At 47.3% G+C, this 18986-nt stretch overlaps 1 protein-coding gene across 1 annotated transcript in view; it reads right to left on the bottom strand.

Moving 5' to 3' along the window:
- The window catches only part of cdkal1 (CDK5 regulatory subunit associated protein 1-like 1), a 341623-nt gene that overhangs the window by 220707 nt on the left and 101930 nt on the right, over positions 1-18986 (bottom strand). The window contains exons 5-6 of the mRNA XM_080540862.1: positions 7828-7924; positions 2031-2079 (exon numbers count right to left, since the gene is read on the bottom strand). Coding sequence (XP_080396988.1) covers positions 2031-2079; positions 7828-7924 — 146 coding nt within the window. The remainder of the gene's footprint in view (positions 1-2030; positions 2080-7827; positions 7925-18986) is intronic.

Raw genomic sequence — 18986 nt, 5'->3', positions numbered from 1 at the left:
AGCAGAAATGCTGATGGTTCCTTGTTCCCATTACCTCACCACGGCTGGCTTTTCCCCCCTCCGCTTGATACTGAGGTGTATCGGATAGCCTTCTAAACAGTTTGTTCAACTGTAACTAAGGTTCAACAATGAAGCGCATTGTTTTAATGTTTGAATTCCCCCCACCCCCACACAAAAAAGGAACGCCGTCAAAATCATTTAAAAAAGCAGAGTTATTCGCTTCGTAATCACCGCTACGGGGCCAGTGCTGGATGAGACTAGCGGTTGTCGGAGAGAGAGAGAGAGAGAGAGAGAGAGAGAGGGAACGACACGCCATTCAGTCCAATCGTTAATTGCGACACAATTATTGTTTAGAGCAGGAGTGGGACGGCGCCCGGGAGGCAGGCCTGACAAGGCCGTGTGCCTGAGCTGCGCTGGGAGAGGAGCGTCAGGCAGGAGGCCTCAATTACCCAGACAGCCATTACTCACCGTGAAGAGGGCCGACTTCACCACTCATCATGTCTGGGTGGCTGTGGCACGGCCAGGCCCTGAGGAACATTTACCATCTCCGCCATACTACCCCTCCCTCTCCCCCTCTCTCTCTCTCTCTCTCCCCCTCCCTCTCTTTCTCTCTCTCTCTCCCTCCCTCCCCCTCTCTCTCTCCCCCCCTCCCTCTCTTTCTCTCTCTCTCGCCTGTCACACTGTCGCAGCTGAAACCAGCAGCCCGTGGGAACAGAGGGACACAGTGACTGTCACTGCGTCTTCCACCGCATACTGTGTGTCTGTCCTCCCCTGCGTGTGCGTGTCCGCTGGAGCATTACTGGAGCTTCTGGAAGCTCCGGGCCCCTGACATTATTCCTCTCCTGACAAGGGTAGCATGTCCAGTCAAGGTCAGGGGTCAAAGGGCATATTTGCATTCAGTTTATTGTGTGTGTCTGCCACCCCACGGCAGTTTGATCTCCTTGGCCTGGCATATGTATATATGTATGTATATATATATATATATATATATATATATATATATATATATATATATATATATATGTATATGAGGAGGATTGAGAAGGCATACAGTGGTGGTGATCCATGGTAGACCTGCCCTACCTGAATAAACTGGAGACGGTTGCTCTACTACACACGGTCCGCGTGGCTAATTAAGTGTTACGTTTCTCCCGTTACAAGAGTCGATGCTCCGGCTGACAAGAAACGGTTGAAAGAGGGACGGGAAAAAAAGAAATGAAACATAAGGGCAAGGACAGTGGTGCTCAGCTCCCGACAGACAGCACACAAGGGCAATTATATTCCTCTCTCTCTCTCTCTCTCTCTCTCTCTCTCTCTCTCTCTCTCTTTTTCTCTCGTTCTCTCTCTCTCTCTCTCTCTCTCTCTCTCTCTCTCTCTCTCTCTCTGTGTGTGTTGTCAAAAGGCTAAGCCCAGGCTGAGGGATGGGAACGGAATGAAATAAATCAGTTGGAGGCATTTGGGAGTGATAAATGCCTGCCACCGCCAAAGGGAAATTTTCAAATGTATTGTTATCGGAAACAGATAAATGTCCTATTCTGAAGGCCGTGTCAGTCTGGTCGGATTTTCTTCCCGCTGTCACTGTCATTGTCGCCTCCTGAATGTTCCAAACGGGCCTGTTATTGTATCTGTTATTGTAAAACCGCTTCCACAAACAAGGTCGGCAGGGCAAACTGAAAACGGTGTTATACAATAACATATACAGTGTGATAACAGAACCGCGTACTGTGCGCACACACACACTCACGCGCACGCGCACACACACACACACACACACACACACACACACACACACACACACACACACACACACACACACACACACTGAACGCTCAGTCTGTATCACAACAGTAGTAGTCTGTATCCGACCTGTGTAATCTGCTGTACCAGTGACGTTCTGGTAGATTAGGGTTACACTAGGAGGTTCAGATTAGGCTACACTAGGAGGTTCAGATTAGGCTACACTAGGAGGTTCAGATTAGGCTACACTAGGAGGTTCAGATTAGGGTTACACTAGGGCAGGTAAAACTCACCTTTCACTGCCTCGTCCACCACCTCCACCACACGGTCGATCTGCTGGACCTGCAACACAAGAGAGAGAGGGGGGGGGGGTGTCGGTGATGACAGATGACGACATGGAGGGTATAAGCCTCCCCTCTCTTTAGAAGCCGGGGGTCTACAGGGGCCTCTGTGCTTTATGAGGGTCCTGCAGACAGGCTCAACCACCAGGCAGGATCAACGTCCATGGATTTTCAATAACCAATTTTGTCAGTCGGCCCGCTTCTCTGGCCGTTAATACCGTCCCGCTCGCCTCTCACCAACCGCCACCCTCCCCCCACTTTAAAAAAAAATAAAATAACAGACATGTTATTAAATAACAATAAATAATAAAATAGTCATTTTAGAAGTGGGTTGCACCAGACCCAGTTTCCGTATTCAACATGTATCCATATTTTTTTGGTTGTTGTTGGTTTTTTTGCATGCAAAAAAAAAGAAGAGAAAAGAAACCAGCATCACCATCTCTCTCCCAGGCACAGTCACTGTAGGTGTACGTCCACCCACAGACACACACGTACAGTATGTGTGTGCGTGCGTGTGTGTGTGTGTGTGTGTGCACGGCCGTGTCACCTCATTCAGCAGTCGCTGGTTATCACCCCATCAAGATCACTATCTCCCCCCCGAACCACCGCAGTACGAACCGCAGTACGGAGACGGATTAAGACGAGAGGAGTAGTTACAGCTCACCCTGATTCTCCATAAGCGCTTCATTATCTGCCGTGTCCATCAACGTCGTCACCATAAACAACCCCGCGCTCCCCCCCCAAAAAAAACACTCCCTTGTTTCCACTGAACTCTAATTCTAACTGACGTCGGATATAAATAACTTCGACTGATTTTTTGGGATGAAAACGTAATCTCACGGCACTGTCGGAGAAGTACTTCTGTTCATAAATATGGTGGCGCGAGATGGGTGATTGCCTCGGCATCGGCTTCGGGATCCTAATTATGAGGATTATTAGGTAATTAAAGACCTCTATGACAAAGGAGTAAACCATTATCCCTTTAATTGCCTCCTTCCAGGGCAGAGGCAGTGACTTGTGAAAGAGAAATGGGACAGATTCCACTCAGCGGCTGACAAAGACAGAGCAGCTCTCCCCGGTGGTGGGGGGGGGGGGAGAGAGAGAGAGAGAGAGAGAGAGAGAGAGAGAGAGAGAGAGAGAGAGAGAGGGGGTGAGGGAGGGAGGGAGAGAGAGAAAGAGGGAGGGAGAGAGAGAGTGAGATGGAGAGAGTGAGAGAGAGAGTGAGAGAGAGAGGCCACACAGATATGGGATGGGGGGGGGATTCACCTCAAGATTAACACCAGGGGTTGATGTGGTTCCTCTCTGTCATGTCCCAGGGTACAGGGTACATATCTGTCATGTCCCAGGGTACAGGGTAACATATGTCATGTCCCAGGATACAGGGTAACATATCTGTCATGTCCCAGGGTACAGGGTAACATATCTGTCATGTCCCAGGGTACAGGGTAACATATCTGTCATGTCCCAGGGTAAAGGGGTAACATCTCGGGGACACACACTTCGATCATCCCCATTCTCATGCCTGACCTGTCCTCTACTGTGTTCCATCTAGGTCATCTAGCATGGAAACATAGTCATGTTGAAACGTAGTCCAAAACATGTCAAAAGTACTGAATATCCAGGCTGCTCCAATGCAAAGAGCGAAGGGAATCAAATTAGCTGGACTGTTTTTTTTCTTTATCCCTGGATTACCAGTCACAGCTGTGTGGCCCAGCGAGCCGCGATGCGAGCTTTGTGATGTGCTGTGTGTGACCACAGCATAACGCAAACAGCCTGTGAACACTTCTATCGGCGAAAACGCAATCACGATCTCAGCTTCTAATTCCACATAAGAGAGCTCATATGGATATCTGTTGCGCCGTGTTCCATTACTTCAAAATCCATAACTGTGGGGAAACGCCATCAGCGCACAACCACATAAAACAAACAGTGTTAAAAAACAAAAACAGCGTGACATTAAACAAGTAAAAGGCCCTCTACACAGTAGGGCAGGGAAAGCTGAAACTCGTACCAAAAACAATTTCATCTCTGCGGTGACTTCACTGTTCCATGGAGGAGCAGGTTGCCAGGGCATCTGAACTGTGAGCCGTGGAGAGAGAGAGAGAGAGAGAGAGAGAGAGAGAGAGAGAGAGAGAGAGAGAGAGAGAGAGAGAGAGAGAGAGAGAGAGCGAGAGAGAGAGAGAGAGAGAGAGAGAAAGAGAGAAAAGCTTTTACAGCAAATCTGACAGTTTTCCCCCCCTCTGCTGGGTTACTTCTGCATGGGGAACTGGAGAGAGATTGTAAAAAATCGGAGCTATTAAAGGAAATGTGTACCAATTGGGCCTTGCACCCCTGTGGTTAAATAGTTGGGGTAGTGGGCGTTCGACAACCGCCTGACCCCCCCCCCACCCCCGTCGCGGGCCTGGAAGCCCATTACCAGAGCTCGGCGGTGGGCAGAGGAGGGCGGCGGGCAGCCGGGCACGGCTGGAGGAAGGCTGGCCCTCTCCGGGCAGCAGTTATATGCATGATAAGCATGGAAATAAAAATCAATTTCCACCCTAATGGGACGGCAATCTGTGTCCACTCTGAACAGCGGGCCGCTAAGCCCGGCGGAGCGGGCTACCCTTTGGGGCGGCTGCTTTCTAAAACCCCCCCTGCGCTGTCCAAAAGGAAAATGGCCTCGCTCACCTCTGAGTGGAACCGAGTGAAAAGGGAAGAAGAGGGCCAGAGAAAGAGAGAGAATGAGAGAGAGAAAATGGAGAGAGGTACTATTATTGAGAAAATTATTTCTATTTGTTTTGGGGGGGGGGGCTTTTGAAATATGAAACCTGAGTTGTTAGTCTGCCAACACTCACTGACGAATGACCGTGACTCCACAGATATGCAGGTTAAATGTTAAGTGTTAAGTTGATTTAGTTGTTGTTGTTGTTGTTGTTGTTAAGATTAAAAAGCAAAAGCAAAAGTATGCAAGTATTGCTTGGGATCGATAATGACCACGACTATCACCTATGATGTACAAATCAGGACCGTGGTCGGCGTCCCCCCCGCGTCCCCCCTAAAGCCCTCCCCTCACCACAGCCACCCTAATGGGCCAGGGCCCCATTGTCTTTGCTGGCGTGAGGCTGGTCTGTCACCAGGCTGCCAATCCATACCGCCGCCGCTGAGGAGAGGAGCGGGGCGAGGCTCGGTGCCAGCGGGGGGAGGACCCCAGCGTGAGGCCGCTGCCATTTGGACCCTCCGGTGACTTCCAGTCGGCCGTCCCGCTGGGCTCCGAGATGAGCATCTAGCTAGCTCGCGCGCTAACCCCTCTGCCTCTCATCCCCCCCCGGCCACCCTGCCGCTCGGAGGATCAATACGCTTTTCAGGAAGACTGTACTTAACTGTCTGCAGACCTCCTTTTAACTTCATTTGAAAAAAAACGGAGGAGAGGAGGCCCGCTGGGGGGAGCATCTCTTTAGAGCCCCTCCGCCCCCGTCGTTCTGCTGATATGACATTTACCTTTAATTTCTCTCAGTATACGCACAGTTGGGTCAAAAGTGAGGGGGCTACTAGGTACTACTGTATTTCTGTCTGTGGAGAGGCGGTCCGGGGAGGCCGGGAGAGAGAGAGAACGCCTAGCGGGTTTCTGTAGTGATGTATGGTTGTGACAAAAGGCTGAGAGGGTCGATGGCGTTGGGGGGAAAATTAGATAAATTGCAAAGCTTTTATGGGATCGCAATCTACGTACAACTCTGAGTTTTGCATTAGGGGACCGAAAGGCGGGGGGGGGGGGGGGGAAGGCAGAAAATACCATATCATGTAACAGTGAATTTAATGCTTATTTGGAATACAATGCATTGGGTGTCTTTTGTAGAGAATTGCCTCAACACATTCAGGGACATTCAGGTAAATCGAATATACTGTATGTATCTATGTGTTCCCAAGAGTCCAAATGCCAACAGCCTACATAAGAAATTCTTAAGTATTCTGGAGAGCAACGCTACCTTTTCCTGGTCTTTTCAAAGTCTGCATTTTAAGGAACATGAACGTTGATGTCAATTACAAAGTAATGTCACTCGTATGGCTCTCATGTAAAACGTAATTATTAATACACAGACAATATTAGTACAGCGATTTCTATAGCATGTGATAAACATTAATCTGTTATGTTAAATACTATACCATAAATTAAGTCAGTGAATTCAATAAACATGCCCATTCGTGTCAGCCCTCTGGCAACAGCAAAACAGCTGGTGAATTTAAGACCGCAGGACATTCATGGAGCAGACTGCACTAACCATTGATTACGTTTCCATGTATCCTTGAAAAGTTACAATAACCCAGAATGTCAACGTTGGTGGGGTATGCAAAACCCTGGCGCAATTTGCATAAAGTGATTGCTTCAACTGAAGAAAGGAGTGGCCACACGTTAACTGCCATCACCTGGTTCCTTCACCGAGTCAATGGCCTCATTGTCTGCCTGGCTGTAGTCCATGTCCAACCGATATGAATATGTTACACAGACACGGTCACACACAACCACAGAATGACTCATTTCCTCAAACAGACGTCCAGTACTACAGGCCATGTCCCAACACGTCCCAACGTGCACGCTGCCACCTACACTAAACAGGGGTGTTCACTACTCAGTGTGTATTAGTACGTTTTACAGTATCCGAAATGGAGTATGGAGAAAATGCCTCGGTTTGCCGATTCGTGTTGTATGAATTCACGGCACACCAGGAAGTCCTTTTATATTTTAGTCCCACAACTCAATGGAGCAGATAAGGAAGGTGGGCATTAGCGAAATTGAACCAATTACCACAAACAACACGGTTCAACAACTGAGTACAGTTTCTCAGGATGAAGGAGGTGTTGAAATGTGTCGTTTACTGAATACATTTTAGTCAGCATTAGGCTCAAAATAGTATGCCATATGGTTAGTATGTAGTAGATACTTTTTAGTAAACAGTAGGCAGTAAAGCGAAGAAAATAATCGATACAAAGATCTGTCAGCGGTATTTTGCGGAAGGGCCACATTGACTGGACCAGGCAAAGAGTGGGGGGGCACTCTATTCTCCTTAGTAAGTGGTTAGTAAGTGGTTACTTGCACAAGGATGCCTAGGGAGGACGCTAGATCTACTACGAGCAGTGCAGTATTGTCAGACGGAGAAAGAGAGAGAGAGAGAGAGAGAGAGAGAGAGAGAGAGAAGAGAGAGAGAGAGAGAGAGAGAGAGAGTGTAGAGTGACACACACAGCATCTAATTTGATTTGAGCTGCTGTGGACAGGAGGCATGTTTGTAAATGAATTTGATCAAGCTTTGTAGCCTGATTCCGTATTAATGAATAAATATGAATACAAGGTTTCAAGTTTTTTCTCTGTAACACATTCAGGGACATTCAGGTAAATCTAAGATATGTATCTATTGTATCATAATATATGTATATATGTATTCCCAAGAGTCCAATGCCAACAGTCTACATAAGATTCGAAAGTATTCGAAAGCACATCGAATTTCGTCCTTCCTCCCATACCCTGTGGACGTCTTAAACACAAATGGGTTCAGACCTGCTTTTAACCCCACTTGAGTTTCATCATGTCCATTGAACGCACTGTTGACAAAGTCAACACAAAGTTAAAAGTAAAGTACAAGGCGTGAACAAAGGGGAGACCTAATGGCTGAGCAAACACCAGAGGCCTTCGTGGCTCCAGTCTGGAGCCGTGTGGTGAACAGGAGGTCTGAACCTTACCCCAATGATACGGAGGCCTTTCAGGTAGTCTGAACCTTACCCCAATGATACTGAGGCCTTTCAGGTAGTCCATCCTGGGCTGGGCCTGCGGAACACATCCAGCCAACACCACCTTCTTATCCTGCTCCTGGGCTTTTCTGAAACAAAACACAGACAGTAGCAGGGTGAGCCCAGAGAGGGACAACAAGGTTCAACAGTGCCGGAACATGGTTTGGTTAATATTAAAATAGTTAGGCCTCTAACAACACGGTATGTAGTAACACTGTAATTACTCTGGTAACAACATTGTATTAGCATGTTGATACAAAGTTCATAATTACTGTACATAGTAACAGAGTTTAACGTTTTATGTCACTTATTCCACTTCTGTGACATAATAATCATGGATCCCAGAATTTAATCTCTTTCGGTTGAGATTCTGGGGGCACAGGAAGTTAAAATGACTGTCGGGAGTTGTAAGCAAGTCCACACCCCTCAAACGTTTTTTTTTTATATTCTGTAGCCTCCACCTGAACTGGCCTCATCCGACGCTATTGTTTTACCAACCAATGTGCAGGCGTTGCAAAACATTAAAACATGTAGTTGTCGATATTATGTGGACAAAAATACTGTGTGTGCCAGAGAAAAATGTTTATAGGGCAGGATTTTCCATCGAATCAAAGATTGTGAAAGTGAAATGGACTGATGCAAAAGTGCTTGTGGCTAAAAAGTGATATATAGTACAGTCCCTCAATATAAAAGCTGTTATAGAGCTGTAAAGTCATCGCTAAAGCTAGAGTGGTGTGGGTTAGAGAGAAAGGAGCCTGACAATGTACAGTACATCTCTCTCAAGCTGTCAGGCCTATGAGGCATGGAGAAATCATGTTTTGCAGCCCCGTCTTACAATGGCAGAGGATTGTCCATTCTTCAACATGACTTGGCTATTTACTGCTGCCCAAACCCAATCACACTGTGGCTTTCCCTTCTTAAGGTGTTGTATAAATTCCTCAGCTTTACTGCCTAGACACTATAAGAAAAGAAAAAAAGAATAGGAGGCTGCAGACATTCAGTGTTTCAATTTTTTATATCAGACTTTTCAAAAGACAAAACGCTTGAGGGGGAAAATGTGTTTTGGACAGGAGGGAGAGAAATGGAAGATTGAAGAACAAAACAACCCAAGTGTACCAGATGAAGACCCGAGTGAGAAAGCCACTAACCAGGCCTCGTTTCGACAATCATGGAAAAATAAATAAATAATAAATACTCTAAAGTACCAGTGGCGGGCGGTGCATTTCACACCTAGGCCTTCAGTGATGTCCGACACATTCCTACCTGAATTATTCTACCTCTTAATACCATCGTTATGACGCCATGGCTCTAGAAACTAGACAGAAACACAGTATAACCGGGCGTTGCATCACCTTAACATAGTCAGACAAGTACAACAGAGTTATATTAATATTTCCGAAGCATTTTTAATCAATAAATCCGCATTTACAATGAAGAGTGTTAAACTAACATCTTTAAGATCGCTACATTACCCACGTCTGTCGTCTCGTCCACCATAATAGCGACAAAGGGTGCCTTTTTAATCTCCATTTTGATCTCTTCTTCCATCACTTCAGCAATAGCAAAAATCAGGTCGTTTTGTATTTTGCCTGACGTCCCAGTAAACACTTTGTTTGTGGACAGGTGGTAATGTAAATCTGGGTTGTTTTCAGCCAGAAAAGAAAGAAGCTCAACGTAGTTTCCTCTGTTTGTGGACTTGGCGCTTTCATTGTGTCCCCTAAATGAAAGTTATTGTTTACCCAAAAACAGGACACAATCGATCAGTATTATCGATCAGTCAACGAAAGCTTTCGTTGTGAGGCTCCGTTTCCCTGCGCCCTTTCAAAAGTTTCACATCTACCGGCATAGTTCCGCATCTCAATAGTGAATATCAATAGTGCGTATCAATAGTGCGTAGCAATAGTGCGTATCCAATCAAAAGACGTGCTGGGTGCTGACATCATTGAGCCTTACAGCAGGCGCCGTTGTTGCTTTTGCTCGCATCTACGTAGGTTTACTAGGTACGCCACAGGTTTTCTCGTTCCAATGTTAAGTTACAGGTCGAATCCGCAGCACCGTTTAATGTGAAGGCGGGCAGATTTTTGAGCCCCCTAGCAACACATTTTGATTGGATAAAAGCTCTAACATAAAGGCCAGCCCTCCAAATCTCAATCGGAGACTGGAAGCAGCGCAACCAAGAGGAAAGCTATGAAATGAAGAGAATAGACTATGGGGAATCATTAATACATATTTGTGGAAAAAATATATTAAAATAAAATGTATATTCTGATGATGTTTAGGCCAGCAGAGAAGGCCTTGCTGGCCCTGACGGCACACCACTGCAAAGTACTGATGCACCTATACATCTCATACCATAACCACTACTGGCACAAGATGTGAATATAATAATAATAATAATACCGTAAGCATACAGTGCTCAGTGCTGTACATCAACTAGATCTCTCTCTCTCTCTCTCTCTCTCCCTCTCTCTCTCTCTCTCTAGATAGATAGATAGATAGATGGCCAGGGCCGTCCTTCCAGAGGGCATCACCTGCTGGATTCCATATCTCTTTTACAGAGACATCTTAATTGTGAGAGCGTGATGGGCCACTTAACCTCGACCTTTAAGATGCAAAAAAAACGGAAAGGTCAAGGCGTTCGGCTGAGTGGGCCCACCTCGCTGGCAACATCCAGTGAGCTATGTGTGTGTCTACCGTGTCAACGGAGGGAGGAGGAGGAGGAGGAGGAGCAGGAGATCTCTCCTCAGAGCGTGTGACCTCAGCCTGTGCCCAGGCGTTCATTAGGGGAGCGTGTGGCGCTGAGGGGAGAGAGAGAGGAGGAGGAGGAGGACGAGGCGCTGTGCTGTGAGCTCATCCGCCTGCCCCATGCCGCTCGCTTCCGGTGTGGAGGAGAGGCCATCTAGCAGCGGGGACCAGGGCTGTAATAGAGAGGACATTTATCCTCTGGCAGCAAACCGCTCTGCAGTCGTCTGGCACCAGCGGAGGAGGGAACGTACTCGCGCTGAACACACACATCTGCACACATCTGGCCCGGGCACTAAAAGTCCTCTTCTAAATAAAGGGGGTAGGCGGGTTCAGAGGGGGTGTTCAGAGGGGAATCACGAAAAGAAATAAATCAGATGGATTTCCTGTACGGCGCTGAGATCATCTCCGTGATGTGGATTGAAAAAAGGTCAGCAGAAAAAAGGAAAAGGAAAATACTGTAAATAAAGGGAGATGGCCTACGCTGTATGAAAGACCCCCACACGCTGTGTATACGTAATGTACACATAATACTGTTACTGCCTCTTTGACAGTCTGCTTCATCCAATTAGACATGTTGTCGGACTTCATTCGAGCGATTTGCACAATAATGGAACGTCCCTCCGTACAGTACGTACATCATACATCGCGCCTCGCGTTATGTACGTGTTTGTTTGGCCCTGTCCGTTTAGTGTGGGGCGACGCTACGCTACGTGTGTGGCTGGCCCGTCACAAAGATGTATAGAGACGTCTGCGCTTTCTTTTCTCTTTACAGTCAGCCGCACAGATCTGGAGCGATGTGCCAAGCACCCCGCCCCCCCCCCCCAGAACTGAACCGGGTTCAAGAGATCTCCACCTGATCTCACCGGACATCTGCTTGCGTCCGGGTCACTGGTGTGCAGTCAGGCGGGGGGAACAATCGCCGGGGCCCTGCCTTGCGTCCGCTCGGGTCCTGAGCAAATGTGATTGGCTTTCCCCCCTGGGGGTGTCTCGGCGACGGCTCAGACGCTGCCGCCTGATTCGCTGTGTCACTGCGGGACGGGGGGGGAGGGGGAGGGGGAGGGGGGACGGGGGGGCCGGAGCGCATTAGGAAGCGCCGTGTTGTGTCAGGAAATCTCGTGCATAATGCAGACGTGGCGCGGGCTCGTAACGGGCAGGGTCTCGAACGATCGAAACCCTCTTTTAAAATAAGAAAAAACGTGTGTCACGGAAGGGGCTTGGGAAGGGGAGCTTCTTAAGTGGCTCTTTTTTTCCACGAGGCTCCGCGCTCGGGAGGATGGCGACACACCCGGGAGGATGCTCGGCACTCCGGAGTGTCTCTGTAGACGCGTTAGCGTGGCAGCACTTTCTCAGCACTCTCTCTGGCTGAGCTAAGAGATGATAAGAGCTTATTATTCCAAAAACATTCCTCTGTGACAAACCCTCCCCCCCCCTCCACCCTCCCTCCCTCAGTCCCAAAATGGTTTGGAGTCTCTGGATAGACAACAGTGATTCCGTACTGAGACAGAGGGGGCACGTCGACGGGCATATTGAGATGAAAACAGTATCTGAGTGACACGGCAGCACGTTTAGCCAACAGTGATTCCGTACTGAGACAGAGGGGGCACGTCGACGGGCATATTGAGATGAAAACAGTATCTGAGTGACACGGCAGCACGTTTAGCGCAGGGACGGGCCGTTTACAGACAGGAGAAACTGAGGGATGAGACACGTGCTTCTTTTGACATGGAAGGGAAGAGGGGAAGAGGTTAAAAGGGTAAAAGGGTAATCTAATTGGGATTGAAAGTATCAAATATAAAACCCATTTAATCACTCGACTTCAACAAAAAGGGAGTCTGGGGCTTGCTTTTGTGTTTTTTTTTGTTTTCACCGTAAATTATTCAGTAGTCACCTACTGGGATAAAAATAAAATAAAAAAAAAGGTCAAACGGATCTCTCGATGGCTCTGAAGGTTTCTGTAGCTGCCACTCCTAATCAGACTGAATAATGCACGCGTGGTTTGAATTAGAAATAACTGACAGTCTACCCCCAACATCTCCCTCAGATGCACCGAGAGGGAGCGTCATTATGAAACATTCATAAGGACATTCAATTACAATTCCAAAGCCTCGTCAAACCCGAACTCATCATCTCAAACCGAGGCTCAGGTTCAAAGATAGGTTTGTTTGGAGCCTGAATTTATTTTTCTTCCCTTTCGAAGCATCTAGGGCCTAACAAGTGCCATTGCACCCGCTTGTAGGGAAACACAAAGTACAGAATGTTCTGGACACATTGTTCGGGAGTGTTCAGTGGGACCCAATGAGCACTGCAGGATATAATGAATTGCGCCCCCTTACTTGCCCTGTACTCTCTTTAGTCGTGGATCAACCTGTCAAAACAGCTAGAGGGGTGATTCTCTGATTACAGTTAGATTACCCTCTACCAGGCCTTCCCCACTGGGCCCGCACTCCTCCTCCAGTAAACCCAACCACCCAGGTACTACCACTCACACGAACAGTATCGACAGTACTCTCAACACACTGTAAATCAGGCGTCCCCTGACAGAGGAGCCGAGGCCCAGATGACTAGCCCTAACCCCTCTCATACACAGAGAAAATGTGAAGCTTCGCTCTGGAACCACAGCAGAGTGCCCTCCCATAAACATGTACTGTAAACTGAACCTTATCTGTTTCATCTGTTTCCTGGCCCGAAAATCAACACAATGGTTGGTTTGAAACAACACTGTTGACTGTTGTTGTGCGGTGGCGATATCCATCTCGAGGGCTCAGTTGTTGTGTGTAAACACAAGCCGTTAGGAGTCTGCTCAGGAAAGTTACAGGGGAAGCAACCGTCTAGCGGGCTGGGCCTCGTTCACGTGAAGTTGCTTAAGGTTAAAGCTCAACTTCGCATGACCTTAATCTACCTTAACAAAGCAGATATGGGGAAACGTGAAAACTGAGAGCTATGCCTGTGGTGTAACTGTAGAGGACATTAAGTCAGGGTCATAAGGGAACTGAAGAGGGTTTTTCGAACGCCTCCGGGGTGAAGGTTAGGGTTAGAAATGTCTCCAGGTCGAGAAGACGCCTGTGAAGTTTAATTCTCTGGCTGCTTGTTAAAACCTCTCAGCCTTACCTGGACCAGTAACGCCTGTTTTCCCTCTCAGAGTCCATAGTAAAGTGGATGGCCTGTTCTCAGAGTGCCCATAGTAAAGTGGATGGCCTGTTCTCAGAAAGCCTTGTAAAACTCAGCAACTCAACAGCTGCACACAACTCAACAAATCTGCAGACTTTACTTTTGTGGTTCTGGTACGGTAAAAGAAGCGATATTTGCACTAATCCAGCTACCCCGGGAGAAGGGGCCGGGAGGGGGGGGGGAGATAAAACTGTCAAGTGCACATCTTCATCAACAGGTATTGAGGATGGCGAGGGAGAACCTGATTGAAGGGGATATGCAGGGGGGTTCAGAAGTAAATCTGCAGATATCCATGGGGATCACATTTCTGACCAGTACCAAAAAAGAAAAAAAAGTTTGCTTGCTTTTTCCTTAAGGATTGCTTTTCAGTATTGTGGATCAGATAGCTTTACTTCCTCAGTTTGAAAAGCAATATATTCCGCTCACGTAGTAATGATTTCTGTCTGCTGTTTCTCAGCGAGATACAGCTCATTGTCTTGTCTGCGTGGCCTGTGGAGACCGGCGCTCTTTCACCACAGAAATCAAATCTCTGCTGCAGCTTGTGCTGCTGCCTTCTATTAGCTTGACACTTTATTCTTCCAGTTGCTCTCTAAATCCTTTTGTGAAGGAGATTTAAAAGTTGTATTTCATTTCACATCTGCTGACAGGCCTGCCGGAGCCAAGAATAGACATTATGATACGTCGGAGATCTGAGAGAGCCTTAGCATCAAGGTTCACCTAGGGAAAAAAAAAAACATTCACACAAACATCCGCTGAGGCTCACTACCTAGTACTGGATACGTTCCAGTCGGATTTGGGTTGTGTGTTACAACAGCAGTCCGAGCCGTGCGGTGGGAGGAGCCAAACACCGCAATGTACACGTTCCTATCCTCTGTCTGTCCTTCTGGGAAGGGAGGCTTCAACACTAAGACATGGATAATCCACGGGAGGCCAATAGCACACAATAAATCTAATGATGCATATCAAAGAGAGTGGAATAAGACTGCAGTCTGTGCTAAATGACATTAGGGCATACTGGAAAACAAGTTTTTGTTGTATATCATTGCCAGAAGCTATCTGGTAGACAAGACAGACATTTTGTGTGGTGGCAATTGCACATCACCAATATGGTTATCAAAGAAATATTGATAGTGATATTAAAACATAAATAGCTTTTGTTGTATTTGCAGCTTTCCCTTTTAGCTACTTCCTTGTTAACACCTAAGCAGTAGTCGACATTAGAACGACATCTGGAGATGGTTATGGTTGACATGTGTATAGTAAAATAATTGAACATGCCATAAATATTTCATTACTAGAATTGTATCGTATTATTGCATGACTGGTTTCGAGGAAACGTATATAAAAAGTCAGCGCCATATAAAAAAATAAACACACCATGAAAATTGCATTAGCGATGAGCCTTTGAGAGAAAATGTCACCTCCATGAGAAATTATATTAGTGAGTCTTTTGAAAAAGCCTATTTACTGTATTACACCAGGAAGACAGAAAGAGCCTGAAGGTGATGTAATATAATAACTGCAGAATTAAAGTGAGACTCCTGTGCACTCCACCATAAGAAACACAAATAATGCCATGTAAGTCAAAACACACAGAAATAGAACTAGAACGCATATGGATAAAAATACATATTCTAGATATTGAAAAGGACATGCAACAAGAGAGTCCTCTATCTCTGTGCAGGTCTTATGTTCAAGAGTGGGGTCATGGAGTACACACACACACACACACACACACACATAAATCATTCAATGGCACTTCCCTTGAGGATGTTTCTCAGTGAGGGAAATGCCTGTTTTGATCCTGAAAGTAGAGGCTAGAAAGATGCATTTCTGGGATCACAGAAAGAAAAAGAAGGTAAGAAAAGCATTTTGTAACTGCTGCAAACAGCCCAATGTGAACGCAAGCCTCTCTCTCTCCTCTGTTCCCCCTCACTACAGCTGCAGTTATGGCAACACAAATTATTCTCAGCTCCTGACTCTCAGGGTTGAAAGGTGCTGTTTATATCCCCAGCTGTTGCGGGTGCTTAATGACATTTCAGACACTTCAAGGGAGTCTCAGAACTGGATCTACTGTAATTAGTGGAAGGGCTGCGCTGTAAACCTCCAGTCGTCCCCGCGGGGGGTACCAGTGTCCCTTTTAAAAGGCTCCAAGGAGGAGAAAAAAAGGCCTTTCTGACTTCTAGTGAGATCGGGGGCTAAAAAAAGCACCTGTGTCTACTTAAGGGAAAGAACTATGCACTGCTTGAGGCCATATCGGTTTCATTTCAAAGGCGAAAGAAGGTGATGGCCTTGGCACTGGACGAATTTGACGAAGAAAGGGAAGAAACACCCTGACCAAAATCACATCACTGAAAGTGATCATACTGCATTGTTCTGATCAGTGGTCACGTCGTAGATTTTCTAGTGTTTCGCGCCAAAGAGGAAACGCTACGTAGAGTACTGTAATCTCTGCTAACGACTGCTGACATTAGTATTCCATCCCTGTCTGTGTCATGTTGGTGGGGGGGGGGGGGGGGGGGCAGAAAGCGCCGGGGCCCCGCTTCCTCGCGATCACACGGCAGAGCAGACTGTGTCCCGCTGAGTGCTATCGCCCGGTCCAAACGGCCCTCTCATCCGTCAGCCCCGTGTCCGGCTGGGAGGCAGACACCTGGCAGATCAGGGCCCCCGCCCTGGCTGGTGAGACCTGATGGCAGCTGGTTTCGGGGGCGGGGGGGGGGGGGGGGGGGCAGCTTGTTTCGGGGGGGGGCCACTATTTCTAGTTCTATTCCGCAGGATGACAAGGTTAACGGCTGCACGTTTTTGTAGAAAACACTAGGATATCCTCGCTAGCGTCCTCGCGGCGGCGGCCCGTACGCCATAGACACAAACGGGGAGGCGGCGGCATAGCTTTGGGGGTGGATGGGGGGGGGGGCACGGCAGTACTGTAACGTTGTCTCTCTGTGAAACACTCCGCAGATGTTTCGGGACCCCGACGTGAAGGAGCGGAGAGGCTATAACTGATGATGCGACAGCAGGGCTGCTGTAACGGTTCCCGTGGTTACGATTACGCCGGGTCTGGGTCCAGGCCTAGGTTGGTGTTGCGCATGCGTTCGCCCGGAGGGCCCCCGACGTCCCCCCCCCCCACCCCTCCCCCTCGCTTTGTTTGTGTTGGCCAGCTGTAATTAACGGACGGGACCTTTTGGTCAGGCTACGGCCGTCCGCAGTGGAAACGGAGAGCATTCTGCTGATGGATGGTCCTGCGTGTCCAGCCACTGCTGCTGGGCTGGAACAGGGGAGGGGGGGCGCAGGCGTCTGGGCTTGGGGGAAGGGGCCAGGGTAACACCAGAGGAGGGGGAGGGGCCAGGGTAACACCAGAGGAGGGGGAGGGGCCAGGGTAACACCAGAGAAGGGGGAGGGGCCAGGGTAACACCAGAGGGTATCCAGGAAGAGAGGTGACGTCCGTAGCGTAACGTCTGAAAACAGGGTCACTCTGTTTGATCCCCGATCCACCGGGCAACTCCTATGATCCCACTAGTTTGTCCCTGTTTACACGGTATACTGACGACATATGGCACGAGGTACAGGCCTACTACACATACCTAGTTGATGGAAGTTAGAGGACATTTTTGGAAGAACTATGTTTGCCTACAGGACATTCTCAGTGTCTACTGTACATGATAGGTTTAACCACTTACTTGGACCAGAAGTAGCGCTGTTTGGCTTAGTCCATGTAGAGCCTTTAATATCATTTCAAAATTAGCTGAAATCGAGGCCATTCACCCGTGTAGAAATTACTACATTCAGCTACATTTGAAAAAAGCAGAGGGATGACAAAGCTGATTGGTTTCATGGGCATGAATATTACAACGGTCTTTTCAACGTTTTTTGTTTTTTTAAATAAAAATGCTCAGTGTTCAAATGAATCTACTTACTCCATTCACCATGAGATGAGACGCACATTACTGCCTCTCATTCAATGGCAGGTGGCTTTTTTATTTTATTTTTTTAAGGCCACTGCATTCAGGCAAACATTGCCTACAATACACAATCTGGACAGGCTAATAAGTCCAAACAAGCTGGCGAAAGCACGACATTAGCTTCATGGAGAGGCTTGGTCTGAGGTAATTTCATGACAAAGACCCAAATGGCTGAGCAATGTCAGGTACTGCCTGTTCCTGCTCAGTTCATCCACAGAGTGGCTCATCAAATATAAACAATGACTGAACCTTCAAATGACTAATGCAGAACACAGCACTTGATGCTTTGCTTGCGAAATTACATAACGCAATTTATGTGTATCTCTGAAAATTCTGTAGAAGCCAGAGTCCATCTGTGAGTCTGGTATTATTATACGGGATTGTTGGCCATACAGGGTCATGAACTGTGTGAACTGCTACACAGTTTCACATTTTAATGTAGCCTTAAATTTAACGGCATTTAATCTAGATTAAACTGATATACATCATTGACTTAAAATGTATAGAAATAGTTTAAATGAATAACCAAAATGTCCTGTGTGAGTATGTAGTAAGTGAGGTTTAGAGGTTTACGTTATTTATTAATAGAAATGAATCTCTCTCTGAAAGGTTTAAAGCTTAACAAAATCCAAATGAAATGCCTTTAAATGTCAGGCTCCAACATAACCAAATGTGAAATCTATGTCCTCTAGGGGTCCGCGTATGTTCTCTGGGTACTGCACATCCACTGAATATTTCATCCAGGTCTAAGCCCTGTCCCTGTACATTCTGTTTATGTTTTAGGCAAACAAGTTAACCGCATGAGAACCACTAAAACTAAGCTTGCTGCAGACTCAACAGAAATATGAAAACAATCCATCACAATCACACTGGGAGCTGGAGTGGCACCGTGAGTCCTACGGGAGTACTCGGCATCACTGAGCCATGTGACGCAGGCACGCACACACGCACACGCACACGCACACACGCACTTCCTGGGAGAAATGGTGGACATTTAAAACAAATTGTGAGAGATAAGATGTAGGGGCGCGATCTTGCTGTACAAATAAACAAATGAGCTACAAACAGTGGTGTAAAGAGGCAGAAATGGAAGTGCAGGCACTCTGGTCCTGCAGGGAAGAGAGGGGAGGGGGGGGGGGGCTGGAGGCTCATTAGAGACAAAAATAAAAGTCTATTTTCCCACTTAATTTCCCTGGCTGATATTTCTTCAGCATAATGTGGCATGGCTTATCATGCTTTAAAAGCCCCTCATTTTGTGTATCATTATTTATTCTAAACA

This window comes from Nansenia antarctica, assembly GCF_963989245.1.
Source record: "Nansenia antarctica genome assembly, chromosome: 10".
NCBI lineage: Eukaryota > Metazoa > Chordata > Actinopteri > Argentiniformes > Microstomatidae > Nansenia > Nansenia antarctica.
Note: the sequence above shows the minus strand (reverse complement) of the source record. Positions and strands in the feature narration are given on the sequence as shown.